The 17,042-nt window shown below is 41.6% G+C and overlaps 1 protein-coding gene and 1 pseudogene across 1 annotated transcript in view; one reads left to right on the top strand and one right to left on the bottom strand.

Annotated features, from left to right (window-relative positions):
- Positions 1–1,410: 1,410 nt before the first annotated feature.
- The window catches only part of LOC136399229 (zinc finger protein 432-like), a 60,560-nt gene continuing 44,928 nt past the window's right edge, over positions 1,411–17,042 (bottom strand). Inside the window, exon 6 of the mRNA XM_066374223.1 lies at positions 1,411–2,421. Coding sequence (XP_066230320.1) covers positions 2,411–2,421 — 11 coding nt within the window. The 3' untranslated portion in view covers positions 1,411–2,410. The remainder of the gene's footprint in view (positions 2,422–17,042) is intronic.
- On the top strand, positions 16,184–16,534 carry LOC136399290 (ubiquitin-conjugating enzyme E2 C pseudogene; annotated as a pseudogene).

Below are 17,042 nucleotides of genomic sequence, written 5' to 3' on the forward strand. Positions count from 1 at the left end.
TCAAGGAATCACTGGTTCTGCTGCTGAACCCTCACGTTTAAAGCATGTATGATATAGTAATCAATGAACAATTAAGGAGCAGAAACTACAAGTCAGTATTTCTCATCTCTCTTCCTTTTAGTCAGTCTGTTTCTATCTGTCATTCCAATTTACTCTCTCTAAAAAAAATAAATAAATAAAAAAAGACACACCATGTAAAGACTCCCCACAAATAATCTGCTGTAACCATACTTTTACAGAAAATGAACTAGAATACCCTAAAGTTACTCCTGAGAAAAAAAACAATGCTCAGAAATATTAGTTTCAATTGACCACCTTGTAAATGCCTGAAATTTCTTTCCAGCCTGACCCATTGGGTGCAATGGGTCATGTGTTGACCCAGAATGAAAAAGTTACTGGTTTAAAATCATGGGCTTGCCAGGTCAAGGCACAAGTGAGAAGCAACTACAATAAATTTATGCTTTCCTCTCTTTTCCACCTCCACCCTTTCTCACTTTTGTCTCTTAAAAATTAATCTGTAAAATCTTGAAAGAAAAATGTTTATTAAAATCTTGCTATTCCTATGCACCTAACATAGCATTGAAATGTATTGTGAAACTGGACCACAAAACAAGAAGAAATAAACAATTCCAGATTAATAATACAATATTGAGGCATACCTTTGCCAGTAACTGACAGACAAATAAGCCATCAAGAAACAATACAGAATTAATAAACTATGATTTTGAAGACCAACAGAAATATTTTATATTGAGCAAAAAATGATGAGCCTTGGCTGGGTACCTTGAGTTAGCTGGTTAGTGTCATCCAGAAATGTCAATGATGCAGATTTCATCCCCAGTCAGGGTAGATACAAGAATTTACTGATGAATGTGTTAATAACTGGAAGAAATCAGTATTTCCTGCTGTCTCTTGCACTCAACTGTAGTAAGTTACCAAAAAGCTACAGAATTAATATTAATAGTTTAAGAAGCTTAAAGAACATTTTATTAATTTGGGTTAGGCGTACAGAGAGATTTTGTAGATGTGATTTCTATACTTGTGTGATTAGCATCAACTCATGATGGCCGATAGCATTGTATTGTAAATGAAGAGGGAAAGGAGATTTAGATTCCCATTCCCCCCACCACCACCACCACACACACACACCTGTAAGGAAGCAGGTAAATAGCTAGCCAAGTGCAGGAAGAAAAAGATTGAAAAAACCTCTTCTTACTTGATGAGCGATTTGCAGGCATTTTATCCCCTAGCACAATGGGAAATTACTCCTACCCTCCTGAAAGCCTGTAATTAATGTATATGTATCTCTATACAAAGAAATGGCAAATGAACACTAGAAAATTTAGAAATATCTTTTAATATGTAAAACAACATATTTGCTATTGTTATAAGTTTTAATGTGTAGAAATGTTTTCATAGGTCCTATAGACAAATGTTGTAAGCTTGCTAATTGTGTCCCATCCTCCTCCTCCTTTTCCCGCCAAACTGTGTTTGTGTGTGTGTGTGTGTGTGTGAACAAATATATATAACCTGCCACAAGGGCTGTGAAAGAGGCACATGATTTGGGTTAGCAACTAACCCATGTCAGCCATATGCGGCCGACGTATATAATAAATCTTCTTTTCAATAAAACTCTTTAATATTTATTTGGACTTGGTGTCTCTACATAAACCCGCAGAATTGCGGTACAGGTAGTTTACTACATTTGGCGCCCAACGTGGGGCTTCAGTGTTTTGCATCACCTGGTACAAACACCCGAAATCGAAGGGTCTTTCTGGGGAGCTTCCCGACCCTACTTGAACCTCAAGGAAAGGCGCCACCTGAGACGTTTTCAGGGCTCCTGGTTTTCCTGTGGGTTCAGACAGTTTTTCGATAGATGCCTCCTGGTTCCCAAATTTGACAGTTTGGACAATTCAGCAGAGAAATCAAGGAGGTAGGTGAAGCAACTCTTTTGCTTTACTGAATTCTATCTTTCCTCTGAATTCTTGCTTTCACTTTTCTGTTTGAGACTGTTAGTGGTCCAATTTGTTTGAGACTAGGTTGTAGGTAAGGTATATTTGTAGCTTTGCTAGTTTGTAACTCCGGAGATATGTAGGTGGGGTAAATCTTTTGTTTTGCTGATTTGAATCTCTGAAAATTTGTAGGTAAAGCAAGTCTCTTGCATTACTAATTTGTAACTCCAGAAGTGTGTAAGTGGAACAGATCTGCTTTGCTTAATTTAAGCTCCGGAGGTGTAGGTAGAGCCACTCTTCTACTTTGCTATTTGGAACTAGTCTGTCTGGATCTGGGACTCTCCAAAGACCGAGACGTTGGTAAGAAGTCTGTTGGTCCTGCCGTAGAATTCTCTGGGATGCATCTGGTTGTACTCTGGAAAGCAGGCTTCTGGAGATGTCCATTTGTGTTTGCAGATTTAGCCGTACCCTAGAAAGACAGAGTTGACCAGGTCCACCAGTTCTGTCTCGGGCTCTCTAAGACGTCTATTTTTGTTTGCACATTTGTTCATGCTCTAGGAAGGCAATTAAGTGGGACTGAGTTGAGACCCCGAACTTCCGAAGACATCTAGTTGTGTTATGCTCTCAGAAAAAGATCTGAATGGGTACATTTGGTGGTGCCACATTACATTTGATGGTGCTGTCGGGAAGAAACCTGAGTAGGGACTGAGTTGATACTGAGCTGATCAGTCTGTCTCAGGACTTTCAGGGACACCTTTGTATTTGTTGAGATCTTGTTCTTTGCTCTCATTGTTTCTGTCTGAAACCCAAGTTTGAGCCTAAAGTCCTTTCAGGGACCTGGCCTGCGTGCACCTGAAAGGCCACTACGGGGAAACCTTCCCTCATCTATGAAGCTCTTTGTCAAAAATATATATTCGGTATAATTTTAATTTAAATAAAGCACGCTCATTTAAATTTGTTAATTTATGATTTGTATACAGCTAGTTCTCGACTTACGACCACAAATCATTCCGATAGACTAGTCGTAACATGATATGGTCATAAGTTGAGTAGGCTATATGTACAGTACTGTGAAATGATGTTATAAATATCTTTAAGTCATATTTTATCATAATTTTCTTTCATTATTGTTATATATAATTTTCTTTGTTCATTTTATGCCATTTGAATAATCTCTACATCATTTTGTTTTTTACTTTTACATTTGTAAGGTTTAAGTAAAACATCGCATTACCAGTACAACTAGGTTAATATTTGCAAAGACAATTTCCTCTTGGTAGACATCTTAGGAGGGGTTTGATGAAAAATATCCAAGACACAAAACACAAAATCTGTACCAAGTCTGAGATAACAGTTGAAATGGTGAACGATAAGATGGCAGTGCTGCCAGAAGCTGGTCTGCACTGTCATACGCCCAGGTGGGAAATGCTTGCACTGCCAGAAGCAGAGCAGTCGTGTCTAGCCATTGTGGTCAAAAAGTCAAATGGTCGTAAGTTGCATAGGTCATAAGTTGATAAATATTTGTATATGAAGTCTTTATTTAATGTATAAATGTGTGTTTTTAAGGGCTGGCTTGAGTTTTTGTGTCAAAAATTGGGAGTTTCTGACTAGAAAGTAATCTTAAATGGTGATTTGTGTATACTGCAGATTTTCTTTGATCCTTTGAGAAATCTCTTGTGACATTTCATGGTTTGGACCCCTCTCCCCTGGTTCACTACATATCTTTTCTTGGATTCAAGACCTTTGGCTTTAGGGCACCCTCTTAGACTTCTCCCCTGAAGAAATTCTCTTCTGTTGGCTTTGTCCCTTTGTCTGGTGTAATAATTAATACCTTTATAATACATTGATCAATAGCTAAATTTAACAATGAATCCGCCACAGTGGCTTAAAACATACTCGATACAGAGCAGGTGCCACATCTTCTTAGTCAAGTCAAATTTGAGTCAAAAACAGAAAAAAAGAATAACTAAAGCAATAGTAGCAGCACTCCAAGAGACAAACTCTTTTAAGAATAAGGGACCCCAAAGGAGTGAAATAGAGAAGGAGAGAAAGGAAACAATTCAAGAAAGACTAGGACTCTGCTAGGAAAGAATCAGTGTGCCTATTGTAAGGAAGAAGGGCATTGGAAAAACAGATGTCCAATATTACAAGCAGCCAAGGAAGTGAGAGAAAAGCGGAGCTCACAAATCGAAAGTGTTTCTCCAGCTTCTGGAGCCGAAGGGCTGGAAAGTAAGCAGTTTGAGTGAGAGAAAAGCAGAAGGCAGGGCTGGGACATGCTGTGTGCAGAAAAGTGGCAGGGAGGGAGGGGGCTGAAGTAATGGTAAGGTAACCTGAAGAAGTATAGAATAAAAACTAGTTTCAGATATCCACCTACTGACCAAAAAAATTTTGCGCATTTGGAAAATACAGGGTACGTATAGTATTTAATTTTAGAACTTTGCTTTAGAAAAATCTTAGAGAAAAGAAAAAGTATTTAGAAATTAAAAAAACCATGAGTGTGGACCTTTCTAATTAATTGTCAGTTCCTTGTATTACATTGTAGCTCCAGAAAGAATAATAGAAATATGAGTAATAGTTGCATAAAAAATAGAATTATCAAAGACAGACCCTTCGTGAGTTAAGGAGTAGTGGCTTGTAGCCCCTACTAGTGTAAAAATTATAGAAAGGTTCCAACCCTCTCCCACACGGTAAGGCAGGTGTTGGGTCCCCTCTAAGTCTCTCAGTTCCTTCGTGTGGCATAATTGTTATCTAATGAGGGAGGCATGGGAGTCACGGAGGAGACCCACTACTTTAGTTACAATAGTAAAAAGTATAAAAAGAATTTCCAGGGAATTGCAGGTAAACTGGAAACCTCAAGTGGGCTAAAGCAGCCCACTGTTAGGAAGTAAAATTTGTAAAAATTATATTTTAATTTGCTGCTTTTGTTGTAAGAAATAAAGCTAGACAGCAGCCGGGGGGGGGGGGGGGAGGAGAAAATAAAATTCAGCCTAGTTCTTGAAAATGCTGGGTCCAAACACCCACTCATTTGTGCCACCTCTCCCGCGGCAGCTGCATCCCTGAAACAGCAACAAAAGAAAAGGGAACGGGAGCCCTAGGAAGGTTAGGCGCTGCCTTGGAACTAAGCCCAGATCCTCGCTGCTGTTGCCATCCTGTGGTTGCCCAGGCTAAAGTTCATTCAGCCTTTGTGTTGTGCAAAAAGGGACAGGCCCATCTGATGGCTCTTCTTTTTCCTCTTCTCCTAAGAACCCTGGTTGGCAAACTGTCACTTGTAAACAGTTTGTGGACCACATAAGGCCTTTTGCCCCATTAAGTATAGCTCTCCAGTGGAGTGCCATATGTGGAATCAGCCTCAGTAGAGAATATGCCTACCTATATAATTTTAAATTTGGCTCTCAAAAGAAATTTCAGTTATTGTACTGTTAATAATTGGCACTATTAACTAATAAGTTTTACAATCACCCGGTTAGAAGTAATGACTTATTATCCCCCACTAATGTGTGAAAAAGTATTTCCCATGTTAGAAATGTATATTATTTCAAAGGTCTTTTGTTAATTCCTTTTACTTGCTGTCTCGTAGCCTTGTATTATTAAAATCTTAGTTTAGATATTAAAATATATAATTATTAAATCTTTTAATATAGATAATATTTAGTTTATTATCATTTTGAAACAATATTGTTCAATGATAGGTAATATAAGAAAGGGAGTCATGTCATGGCACTCCAGCAAATTTACTTTAATTATGCTCTTTGCTTAAAAATTTCTTTTAAAATGCTAATGTACTTATTCAGCATTGGAGAGACTCTGGAATCCTAAAGGAGACACCAAATGTGTTCCTCTTGCCAACTTTTACCCTTTTATTTTATTCAGCCAATAACGCTTTTTGTCTTTTTCCAAAAGTTTATATAGACAGATATAGACCCTCGAGCCCCTCAGCAAAATCTTCTGAGCATGGCTTTTAAGGTCTATAATGACCAAGAAAAAGACAGAAAAGGCAAACAGAGCCCAAAAGAGATCAGAAAAATACCAGCTTTTGGCATACGCCCTTAATGGCTCCAACACCCTAAAGGGGCTTCATAGGACTCCTCCCTGCTTCAAAAGTTGAACAGAAGGTCATTGAGCTGAGGCCTGCCAGGCTTCTTAGCCTTCACCAGGAACATGCCTTTGCTGTGAGAAAAAGGGACACTGGAAGGTAAGCAGCCCTTTTGCTTCTAGAAAGGAGGGTTCAATCTCTTTCATCCCTAATCCAGCTACCTGTGACCTGACATTGCCCAGTCTACTGGGACTTGCCAATGAAGGTTAAAGGTGCCCAGGGACATTGACCCCAGTACATATCACCGTGAATGAGCCTAGTGTATTTCTTCCAAGTAGCAGGTAAACTGATTTCATTTCTTGTAAACACAAGAGCCACTTACTATACCTTGCCTAATATTCGAGTTATATTTATCCCTCGAAGATCTCTATTGTGGGTATTGATAATCCTATTTTCTGCTGCTTTGTTTAATGTACTGTATATCCTTTATTCCCATGCTTATTTTAGGCTGGGACTTGCTCCTAATTTCAGCTGGAAGCAATAGCCATTGGGACTTAGACTCTATCTACAGTGTAGGAATGTGACCACAGTTTCAGTGCCTTGTGGACTTTTCCTGAATATGTGTGACTCCTGCTCTTGGGGACATTTTTCAGACTGAAGTAGAAATTGGGTTACATTTACAAATAATATGAAGCAGTAATAGGGTCAACATATATTTAGTAAAATTACATTAACATGTTAAGAAAACTTAAGACTGTAAGAATTTTATTTTGAATCCTGTTGTGTTGGTTAAGACGTTTAATAATCTAGTAGGCTTTGATCATTTTATTGAATTATGACAATTGTTATAACATGTTAGCATTAGCTATTTTAATTTTGTTTATTTTATATTATTTCAGTCTGCCTAAAAATCAGAACATAGGAATTCAAACAAATGAATAGAAAGATGCCACCCAAATCCTGTGGGGTTATGGAACCCTTACTGCCAAAGGTTTTTTTGAAACCATTTAGAAAATGTTTTAACCAACAGGAAAATAATTAGAAAAGCCAGACTTAGGATTTATTACAAAAGGCATAATATCTGAGTATTTAATTTGTGTCCAAGTAAATACTAACCAAATAAGAAAACTGTAAAAAGAAACAGGGAGATATGGGTCTTTCCCAGGTAAACATTTAGAAATAGACTTTAATAAAATAATTAACAAATAGATAAAAGTTTTTTCTTTTAAAAATATGGTACAGGCCCTGGCCGGTTGGCTCAGCGGTAGAGCGTCGGCCTGGCGTGCGGGGGACCCGGGTTCGATTCCCGGCCAGGGCACATGGGAGAGGCGCCCATTTGCTTCTCCACCCCCCCTCCTCTCTGTCTCTCTCTTCCCCTCCCGCAGCCGAAGCTCCATTGGAGCAAAGATGGCCCAGGTGCTGGGGATGGCTCCTTGGCCTCTGCCTCAGGTGCTAGAGTGGCTCTGGTCGTGGCAGAGTGACACCCTGGAGAGGCAGAGTATCGCCCCCTGGTGGGTAGAGCGTCGCCCCTGGTGGGCGTGCAGGGTGGATCCTGGTCGGGCGCATGTGGGAGTCTGTCTGACTGTCTCTCCCCATTTGAAGCTTCAGATAAAAGAAAAAAAAAATGGTACAGTGACAGTTGTTAGAAAATTACTATATAAAATTATTTCCAGGTTTAGCTTGCCCATTCTAGTATTGGGCCTGCATTTGTGTCCACAGTTTCAAAGCTGGTAGGAAGGAAACCCAATATTAATTAGAAACTAATATAAAGTTACATTGTGCCCATAGGCCTAAAAAGAACTGGTAGAAAGAAAAGGCAATATTAATTAGAAAGTAATTTGAAGTTACATTGTGCCCACAGGCCCAAAAAGGTTCAGGGCAAATAAAATGCATGAATCAAATCATAAAGGGATTGTAACCAGCCCTTCCTTAAGTACCTGCAGGGTTTGCAGATTACTCAACAAACTGTTCAAAAGACTGTCCGAGAGGTTCTTCTAGCATTGCCAGGTAATCCAGTACATCACCCAAGGACTGACTCCCACATGGACGGGTCCACACACCGTGATCCTGACCACTCCCACTTATGCCAAGGCAGAAGGCATGCCCTACTCCCGTGATGGTGAACCTTTTTATAAAAACCGCCCACTTTTGCAGTGCTGGTCAACCTGGTGCCTCCCGCCAATTAGTGGGCCCACTATGAAAGCTGGAATGCTCACTAGTGTGCAGGTGAATGCAGGTTGACCAGCACTGAATAAGTGGGCGGTTTTTATAAAAAAGTTTGCCATCACAGCTTTACTACAACCACAAACTGGAAGTTGGTTAGTATACGTATGGCTAAAGAATAAAAAAATTCACTAAGTACTCCCTTTTAATCAGACCTTGGTTAAAAAGAAAACTAGGGTAAAACAAAAGACAGTTAATTTTATGTAAGTTGCAAAAGATTTGTGCAGTTCATAGGGAATCAAACAGTAACATGTTTCTTTAGTGAACTGTATTACTATTAATGCTCTCTGTTAAATATCTACTACATGTTATAAGCTAATATTCCTACTCAACAGCCTCATAATCTATCATTAAATTAAGTCAAAGATTTCACTTAGGATATAAAATCAGTGGGAAATGTAGTAAGGTACCAAAAAGCTGAAGAATTAATATTAATAGTTTAGGAAGCTTAAAGAACAGTTTATTAATTTGAGCTAGGCATAAAGAGAGACTTTGTAGATGTGATTTCTATACTTGTGTGATTAGCACCAACTCAGGATGGCCAATAGCATTGTATTTTAAATGAAGAGGAAAAGGAGATTTAGATTCCCATCCTCCCCCCCCCCCCACACACACACACCTGTAAGAGAGCAGGTAAATAGCTAGCCAGGTGCAGGAAGAAAAAGATTGAAAAAACCTTTTTTTATTTGATGAGCGATTTGCAGGCATTTTATTCCCTAGCATCATGAAAACTACTCTTCCCCTCCTGAAAGCCTGTAATTAATGTATATATATCTCTAAACACAGGAATGGCAAATGAACACTAGAAAATTTAGAAACATCTTTTAATATGTGAAACATTTTTGCTATTGTTACCTTATAATTTTTAATGTGTAGAAATGTTTTTATAGGTCGTATAGACAAATGTTGTAAGCTTGCTAATGAATTGTGTTCCATCCTCCACCTCCTTTCCCTGCCAAACTGTGTGTGTGTGAACAAAGGTATATAACCTGCTGCAAGGGCTGTGGGAGAGGCACACAATTTGGGTTTGCAACTGCCCTATGTCAGCCGTATGTGGCCGGCATATTTAATAAATCTTCTCCTTTAATAAAACTCTTAAATATTTATCTGGATTTAGTGTCTTTATATAAACCTGTGGCATTGAGGTACAGGTACTTTATAACACATACTCTTTTTCTAAAATCAATAAATAAATTTTAAAAAATTGTAGAGACAGAGACAGTGAGAGAGAAAGACAGGGACAGAAAGAGAGAAACAGAGAGATGAAAAGCATCCACTCTTTATTTAGGGTCCTTTGCTGTTCTGTGATTTCTTTGTCATATTGTTTTTACCACAGGGGTTACAGCAGACCAAGTGACCCCTTTCTCAAACAAGCGACCTCAGGATCAAGATGGTGACCTCGGGGTTTTGAACATGGGTCCTTCACATCCCAGTCCAATGCTGTATCCACTGTGCCACTGTCTAGTCAAATTTTTAAAAATATTTAAGACTATTTTTATTTTTAAAAAGTTAAATAAATTTCAGCAACTTAAATACATGGAAAGGTTCACTGTGAAAGAGACTCTCAGTAGTCGCCTGACCAGGCGGTGGTGCAGTGGATAGAGCATTGGACTGGGGTGCAGAGGACCCAGGTTCAAGACCTTGAGGTACCAGCTTGAGCGTGGGCTCATCTAATTTGAGCAAAGCTCACCAGCTTGGGCCCAAGGTTGCTGGGTTGAGCAAGGGGTTACTCAGTCTGCTGTAGCCCCTGGTCAAGGCACATATGAGAAAGCATTCAATGAAAACTAAAGAGCTACAACAAAAAATTGATAATTGAAACTTCTCATCTCTCTGTGTTCCTGTCTGTGTGTCCCTATCTATACCTCTCTCTGACTCTCGCTCTGTCTTGTAAAAATATTTTTAAAAAGTACTCTTAAAAGAACAACTCTCAGAATTCCATTCATTTTAAAATATCTTGTTTCCCAAATGTATATATACACTGAATAAAGTAATATTTAAAATCCTAAACTGGCCCTGGCCGGTTGGCTCAGTGGTAGAGCGTCAGCCTGGCGTGCAAGGGGTCCCGGGTTCGATTCCCGGCCAGGGCACACAGGAGAAGCGCCCATCTGCTTCTCCACCCCTCCCCCTCTCCTTCCTCTCTGTCTCTCTCTTCCCCTCCCGCAGCCAAGGCTCTATTGGAGCAAAGATGGCCCGGGCACTGGGGATGGCTCCTTGGCCTCTGCCCCAGGCGCTAGAGTGGCTCTGATCGCGGCAGAGCGACCCCCCGGAGGGGCAGAGCATCGCCCCCTGGTGGGCAGAGCATCGCCCCTGGTGGGCGTGCCGGGTGGATCCCGGTCGGGCGCATGTGGGAGTCTGTCTGACTGTCTCTCCCTGTTTCCAGCTTTGGAAAAATACAAAAAAAAAAAAAAAAATCCTAAACTAACAGCTATATACAGCTTTAATAACAAAATGGAAATGCATGCACTATACTTACAAGACTTAATGTTATTTAATTATAACAGTACAATAATAGTACTATAGACAAATAAGCCACAGGAAGTAAATACAATGCTGATGAGCAGACCCCTGCACAGATAGAGATGTGATGGCACAGCAGGCTCTGTAGAGAAAAGGGTAAGAATGGCTTTTTTTTTTCTTTTCTGAAGCTGGAAAAGGTGAGGCAGTCAGACAGATTCCTGCATGCGCTTGACCGGGATCCACCCGGCATGCCCACCAGGGGGTGATGCTCTGCCCATCTGGGGCATCACTCTGTTGCAACCACAGCCATTCTAGCACCTGAGGCAGGGACCATGAAGCCATCCTCAGTGTCCGGACCATCTTTGCTCCAATGGAGCCTCAGCTGCGGGAGGAGAAGAGAGAGACAGAGAGGAAGGAGGGGGGCGTGGAGAAGCAGATGGGCACTTCTTTTGTGTGCCCTGGCCGGTAATCAAACCCAGGACTCCCGCACGCCAGGCCAACACTCAACCACTGAGCCACCCGGACATTGCCTAAGAGTGGCATTTTAAGCCTGACCAGGTGATGGTGCACTGGATAGTGTACCTTCAACTGAGAGGGACTGGAGGGACTATTAACTACAGGTCCTAGGGGCTGCTGCCCTGGACATCTGCTGACATGAGTGTTGGTGCATCTAGTGTGCTCAGATGAGCACATTCTGGTCTATGTCCTTGGTCAGTGACTTTTTGAAAAACAACAGCAGCATGAGTTACTGAAGAAAAATAGCAGAAAGCAGATTTTGTCCTGCAAGAATGTACACGCTTTTAGCAGTAGAAGGTGAGATGTGTCAATGTTCCAGCCTCTTTTTTCTCTTTTTCTCTTGAGGTGTATAGGGACACTCATGTAAATCTTCTCTAACTGCTTTCTGCTTATTTAAGGTCTTAGAGCAGTCCCCCACCTTTTTTTTTTATCTGTTTACGTTGTCAGTCCTTTTTGTTTCTTCCCCCTGCACAAAACTTCTGCACCTTACAGAAATCTAACAATTCAAAAATAACTAGCTTCTATAATAATTTAGTTTATTTTCCTTCAAAAAAGTACCTCTATACCTGTTATGTTTGGGTCTGGGGCCCCTTACCAAAAATCCTCCACTAGCCAGATTTAAGTAATCTGGCACAAGGGCGTTTCCTTAATTTTCCACCTGGGAAAAAATGATTGATATTTCACCTCTCCTCACTACCCAACCCACACCCCCACTAGGGCAATTTTCTCATTAAGTGATCCTCCCTTATCACCCCGTCCCAAAATTCCCCACCAGAATTAATCTTGCTAGTGTTCCTCACTGAATCTATAAAAGCTTAAATTCCCTGGCACTCAATGCTGATATTTTGCACTCAGCCCATCTGTTGGCAGATGCATCAATAAATTTCTTATAAACCTCATCAGGCTTGACCTGTGGTGACGCTGTGGATAGAGCATCAAACTGGAATGCTCAGAGTGCTGGTTTGAAGCCCTAGGCTTGCCCAGTTAAGGCACATATAAAGAGCAACTACAAGTTGATGCTTCTGGGTCCTACACCCTGCCTTTCATCTCTTTCTCTCCCCTATTTCTAAAATAAATACATAAAAGATTGAAAAAGTGCCTGACCCAGCGGTCATGCAGTAGATAAAGCATCAGCCTGGGATGCTGAGAACCAAGGTTCCAAACCCCGTGGTCACTGCCTTGAGCATAGGATCATGTACCTGACAGCCATGGAGGGTGGCTAGGGGGGGAAAAACCCTTCTCCAGGGAACATTAGCAATACAATGTCCCCTCTGACAAAAAGGCAACCTGCACTTTACAATCTGCCGCCCTGAGGGCAAACACCACAGCCTTCTACAGACTACACACAATTGCTGCCCAGGCCAATGCAAAATATAAGTAAGAAAACTTAAAAAAACTTTTGTAAAGCTTATTTGCCCAACAGTACCCAAACCACAGGCAGTCACCTGCTTCCTTGGCAATACATTGGAGCTCCTTCTACACGACTCCTTCCACTGCCATAATTCCAGGGGTCCACACTGCACCACTTCCACTCTGTGTTGTCAGTTACTCTGAGATATCAGACACAAATCTCCTACCAAAGAAAACATTTTGGAATATTTCAAAGGAAAACACACTGATCTGGTTTTCTGGAGCCCACGAGGAATATAAAATTCACACTTCCACAAACTAACTTGGCGCCTGAAAGCGTCATCCCGATATAAGCCTGTAACAGTGGCCAATGGGGAACTGAAGCATTTGAAGAAACAGAGGCAATTTCCTGCACTCCCTTTGAAGGCGATCTGTCAATACTCCCTGGCTCCGAAAAGCCGCATTGGAGGCCGCCATTTTGGGAAATCTAAAACTATATGTAAAAAAAGCTGCAATGTTGGGGCCTGTCACGTGGGGTGGCTGGTTGGTGGGATGGTCCTCAAATTCTCTGTTTTCTTGGCACTATGACTGTTTGTGGAAATCGAGTGTATTTTCAGAGACTGTAGCTTCCAGAGGCAAAATAAGAAGTGAGCTTTGTTCGGTGGTTCAGCAGAAATACAAGGCCACAGCAGTTTGTTTGAAGTTTGTATTAAAAAAAGTTCTTTTTAAAATTTTTGAAATGGTCAAGAGTTTAGAGGTGTTGTAACAGAAGAGAATGATACTCTATAGAGTCGAGGTCATACATCCTGTAAAGCAGTGGTCCCCAACCTTTAGTGGGCCACGGACCAGTTTAATGTCAGAAAATATTTTCACAGACCGGCCTTTAGGGTAGGATGGATAAATGTATTACGTAACCAAAACAAGCACCAAGAGTGATTCTTAGATGGATGTAACAGAGGAAATCTGGTCATTTTAAAAAAATAAAATATCGTTCAGACATAAATATAAAGAAAACGGAAATAATGTAAGTTATTTATTTTTTCTCTGCGGACCGGTACCAAATGGCCCACGGACTGGTACCAGTCCGCAGCCTGGGGGAACGAGACCACTGCTGTAAAGGAACACCAACTGGAAACTGCTAGCGGGAATATTCTTAAAATTTTTTCAGGCTAGAAAAAAGATTTGGAGAAATGGGTACCGAGTGAGTCTGGCAATCACCAACCAGAGTGGAAGAGCAGCCTAGATAATCTACAATTGACATTGGTACCAGATCTTGAGGAAAGCCACTGAAAGTAAAGCCAGTAAAGTGAGGCTTCATTTTTCTGTAGCAATGAGAAAGGCATCACCAGAATTGAGAATCCAAATGCATTACCATCAATTACTTTTTCATTAAGGTACCAAAATAAGCCAATGGGTTAAGTCTTTTATCAGAAAATGCTGGGATAATTGTATACCTAGTGGCAGGATAATAAATTAAGACCCTTAACTCTAGTCATAAAGAAAAATTAAGTCTGAATAGATTACAGTTTTAAGTATAATATGAGAAAGTATAAAACTTATAATACAAGCATATGGGAAATAATCTCCCTGAACCCAAATTAGCCAGAGTTCTCAGAGAAGACACTAAAGGATGAAAACTAACAGTTGTGTCAAAGTACACTATTTCCATGATTACAGAAGGGAAAAATATAATTTAAAATAAAATTATGTTAAGGCATGGCTGGGTGGCTATGTGGATAGAGCATTATTACATCACACTGAGCATATATGAGAAGCTAGCAGTGAGTGCACAACTAAAATGGAACTAAGTGGAACAATGACAAAATGCTTCTCTCTTCTGCTCTGTATTTCTCTTCTTCTCTCTCAAATCAATGGAAATTTTTTTTTTCACAGAAACAGAGTCAGAGAAAGAAACACATAGGGACAGACAGACAGGAAGGGAGAGAGATGAGAAGCATCAATTCTTTGTTGTGGCACCTTAGTTGTTCATTGATTGGTTTTTCATGTTCCCTGACTGAGGAACTACAGCAGATAAGCAACCCCTTTGTCAATCCAGCGACTTTGGGATCAAGCTTGAGAGCCCTGCTTATACCAGATGAGCCTGAGATTATGCTGGTGCCCTCGGGGTCTCAAACCTGGATCCTGTGCGTCCTAGGCTGATGCTCTGGATAGGCTGGAAAAACATTTCAAATACTCATCCAAGCCCTGGCCAGTTAGCTAAGTTGGTTAGAGCATCTTTCAGAGAAGACATGGTTGTGGGTTTTATTCCTGGTCAGAACACACACAAGCAACCAAAGAATTCAAAAATAAGTAGAACAACAAAACAAAGTATATTTCTTTTTCCCTTCCTATCACTATTAATTCAATAGGAAAAAAAAAATTTTTCCCCCTAAACTGAGAAGTGGGGAGGCAAAGGGACAGAATCCCACATGCGCCCAACTGGGATCTACTCGGCAAGCCCACTAGGGAGTGATGGTCTGCCCATTGGGGGCATTGCTCAGTTGCACCAGAGCCATTCTTGCACCTGAGATAAAGGTCATGGAGCCTTTCTCAGCAGCAACTGGGCTACTTTGCTCCAGTGGAGCCTTGGCTGTGGGAGGGAAAGTGAGAGAATGAGAGAGAATAAAGGGGAAAGGGTGCAGAAGTGGACGCATGCTTCTCCTGTGTGCCTGGCCTGGAATCAAACCCGAGACTTGCACACTGTTGGCCAATGCTTTTAATAAAATTTAAAAAAATTTTAAATCAGCCTGACCAGGTGGTCGTGCAGTGGTGCAGTGAATATAGTGTCTGACTGGGACATGGAAAACCCAGGTTCAAAACCCCGAGGTTGCCAGTTTGCATACAGGCTCCTCTGGTTTGAGTAAAAAATCACCTGAGGCCACGGTCATTGGCTTGAGCAAGGGGTCACTCTGTCTGCTGTAGCCCCCCTCCCAGTCAGGGCACATATGAGAAATCAACCAATGAAACTAAGGTGCCACAACAAAGAATTGATGCCTCTCATCTCCCATCCAGTCTGACCTTATTTGTCCCTCATTCTGTCTCTGTCACAAAAAATTTTTTAAATCGTTTTTTACTAAAAAAAAATATGCAGGCCCTGGACGGTTGGCTCAGCGGTAGAGCGTCGGCCTGGCGTGCGGGGGACCCGGGTTCGATTCCCGGCCAGGGCACATAGGAGAAGCGCCCATTTGCTTCTCTACCCCCCCCTTCCTCTGTCTCTCTCTACTCCTCCGGCAGCCAAGGCTCCATTGGAGCAAAGATAGCCCGGGCGCTGGGGATGGCTCCTTGGCCTCTGCCCCAGGCGCTAGAGTGGCTCTGGTGGTGGCAGAGCGACGCCCCGGAGGGGCAGAGCATCGCCCCCTGGTGGGCAGAGCGTAGCCCGTGGTGGATGTGCTGGGTGGATCCTGGTCGGGCGCATGAGGGAGTCTGACTGTCTCTCCCCGTTTCCAGCTTCAGAAAAATACAAAATAAATAAATAAATAAAAATATGCAGTTACAGTCATGCTCTTGGACTTCCTGGGTATTTGTCAGCGCTGCTCAAAGAACCCTGACCCAGCTGCTGCCAGCATTGCTGAAACTCAGAAAGGAGCCCACCCAGTCCAATGGAGTCGCTGCTCCAGGGCCCTGTGTGCAAGAGTTCACATAGCAGGAAGTGATGACCCTCATGAAGTCTGGTGACAAAGGAACTTCTGCCTTCCCAGAATCAGACAACCTTTTCAAATGGGTGGGCACCATCCATGGAGCAGCTGGCACAGTACATGAAGACTTGAGATATAAGCTCTTTCTAGTGTTCCCCAGGGGCTACCCATACAGCGTGCCTACAATGAAGTTTCACACGCCCTGCTACCACCCCAATGTGGACATCCAGGGTAACTTCTGCTTGGATATCCTAAAGGACAAGTGGTCTGCCCTGTATGACATGAGGACCATTCTGCTCTCCATCCAGACCCTGCTAGGAGAACCCAACCCTGACAGCCCAGTGAACACACATGCTGCCGAGCTCTGAAAAGCCCCACAGCCTTTAAGAAGTACCTGCAAGAAACCAACACAAAACAAGTAGGTCTCCAGCCAAGATCCCTGACGCAGGCTGTCTGGTCTCTGTCCCTGTGCTTTTTATTTTTTCCTTAGATGGTCTGTCCTTGCTTTGATTTCTGTATAGGACTCTGTATCTTCAGCTGGTGTCATTTTTGTTTTATTTTTTTAATTAAGTCTCTGGTTGAGCCCCTGTGGTGACTATATTAAATAAATACATTTTGGGTTAAAAAAAAGAAATAAGAGAAATAACTCTAAATTGTTTTTTTATGGATTTTAGCCAAAAGAGAATTAGAAACAGAGAGAGAGAGAGAGAGAGAGAGAGAGAGAGAGAGAGTCACAAACATCGATCTGTTCCTGTATGTGCCCCGACTGGAGATTGATCCAGCAACCTCTGTGCTTCTGGTTGATTTCTAACTCACCGAGCTAGCCAGGAAGAGCTGGAGGGAAATGTTAACAGACTGACATAAATGGTAAACTTG

Source organism: Saccopteryx leptura, chromosome 3 (genome assembly GCF_036850995.1).
Source record: "Saccopteryx leptura isolate mSacLep1 chromosome 3, mSacLep1_pri_phased_curated, whole genome shotgun sequence".
Taxonomy (NCBI): domain Eukaryota; kingdom Metazoa; phylum Chordata; class Mammalia; order Chiroptera; family Emballonuridae; genus Saccopteryx; species Saccopteryx leptura.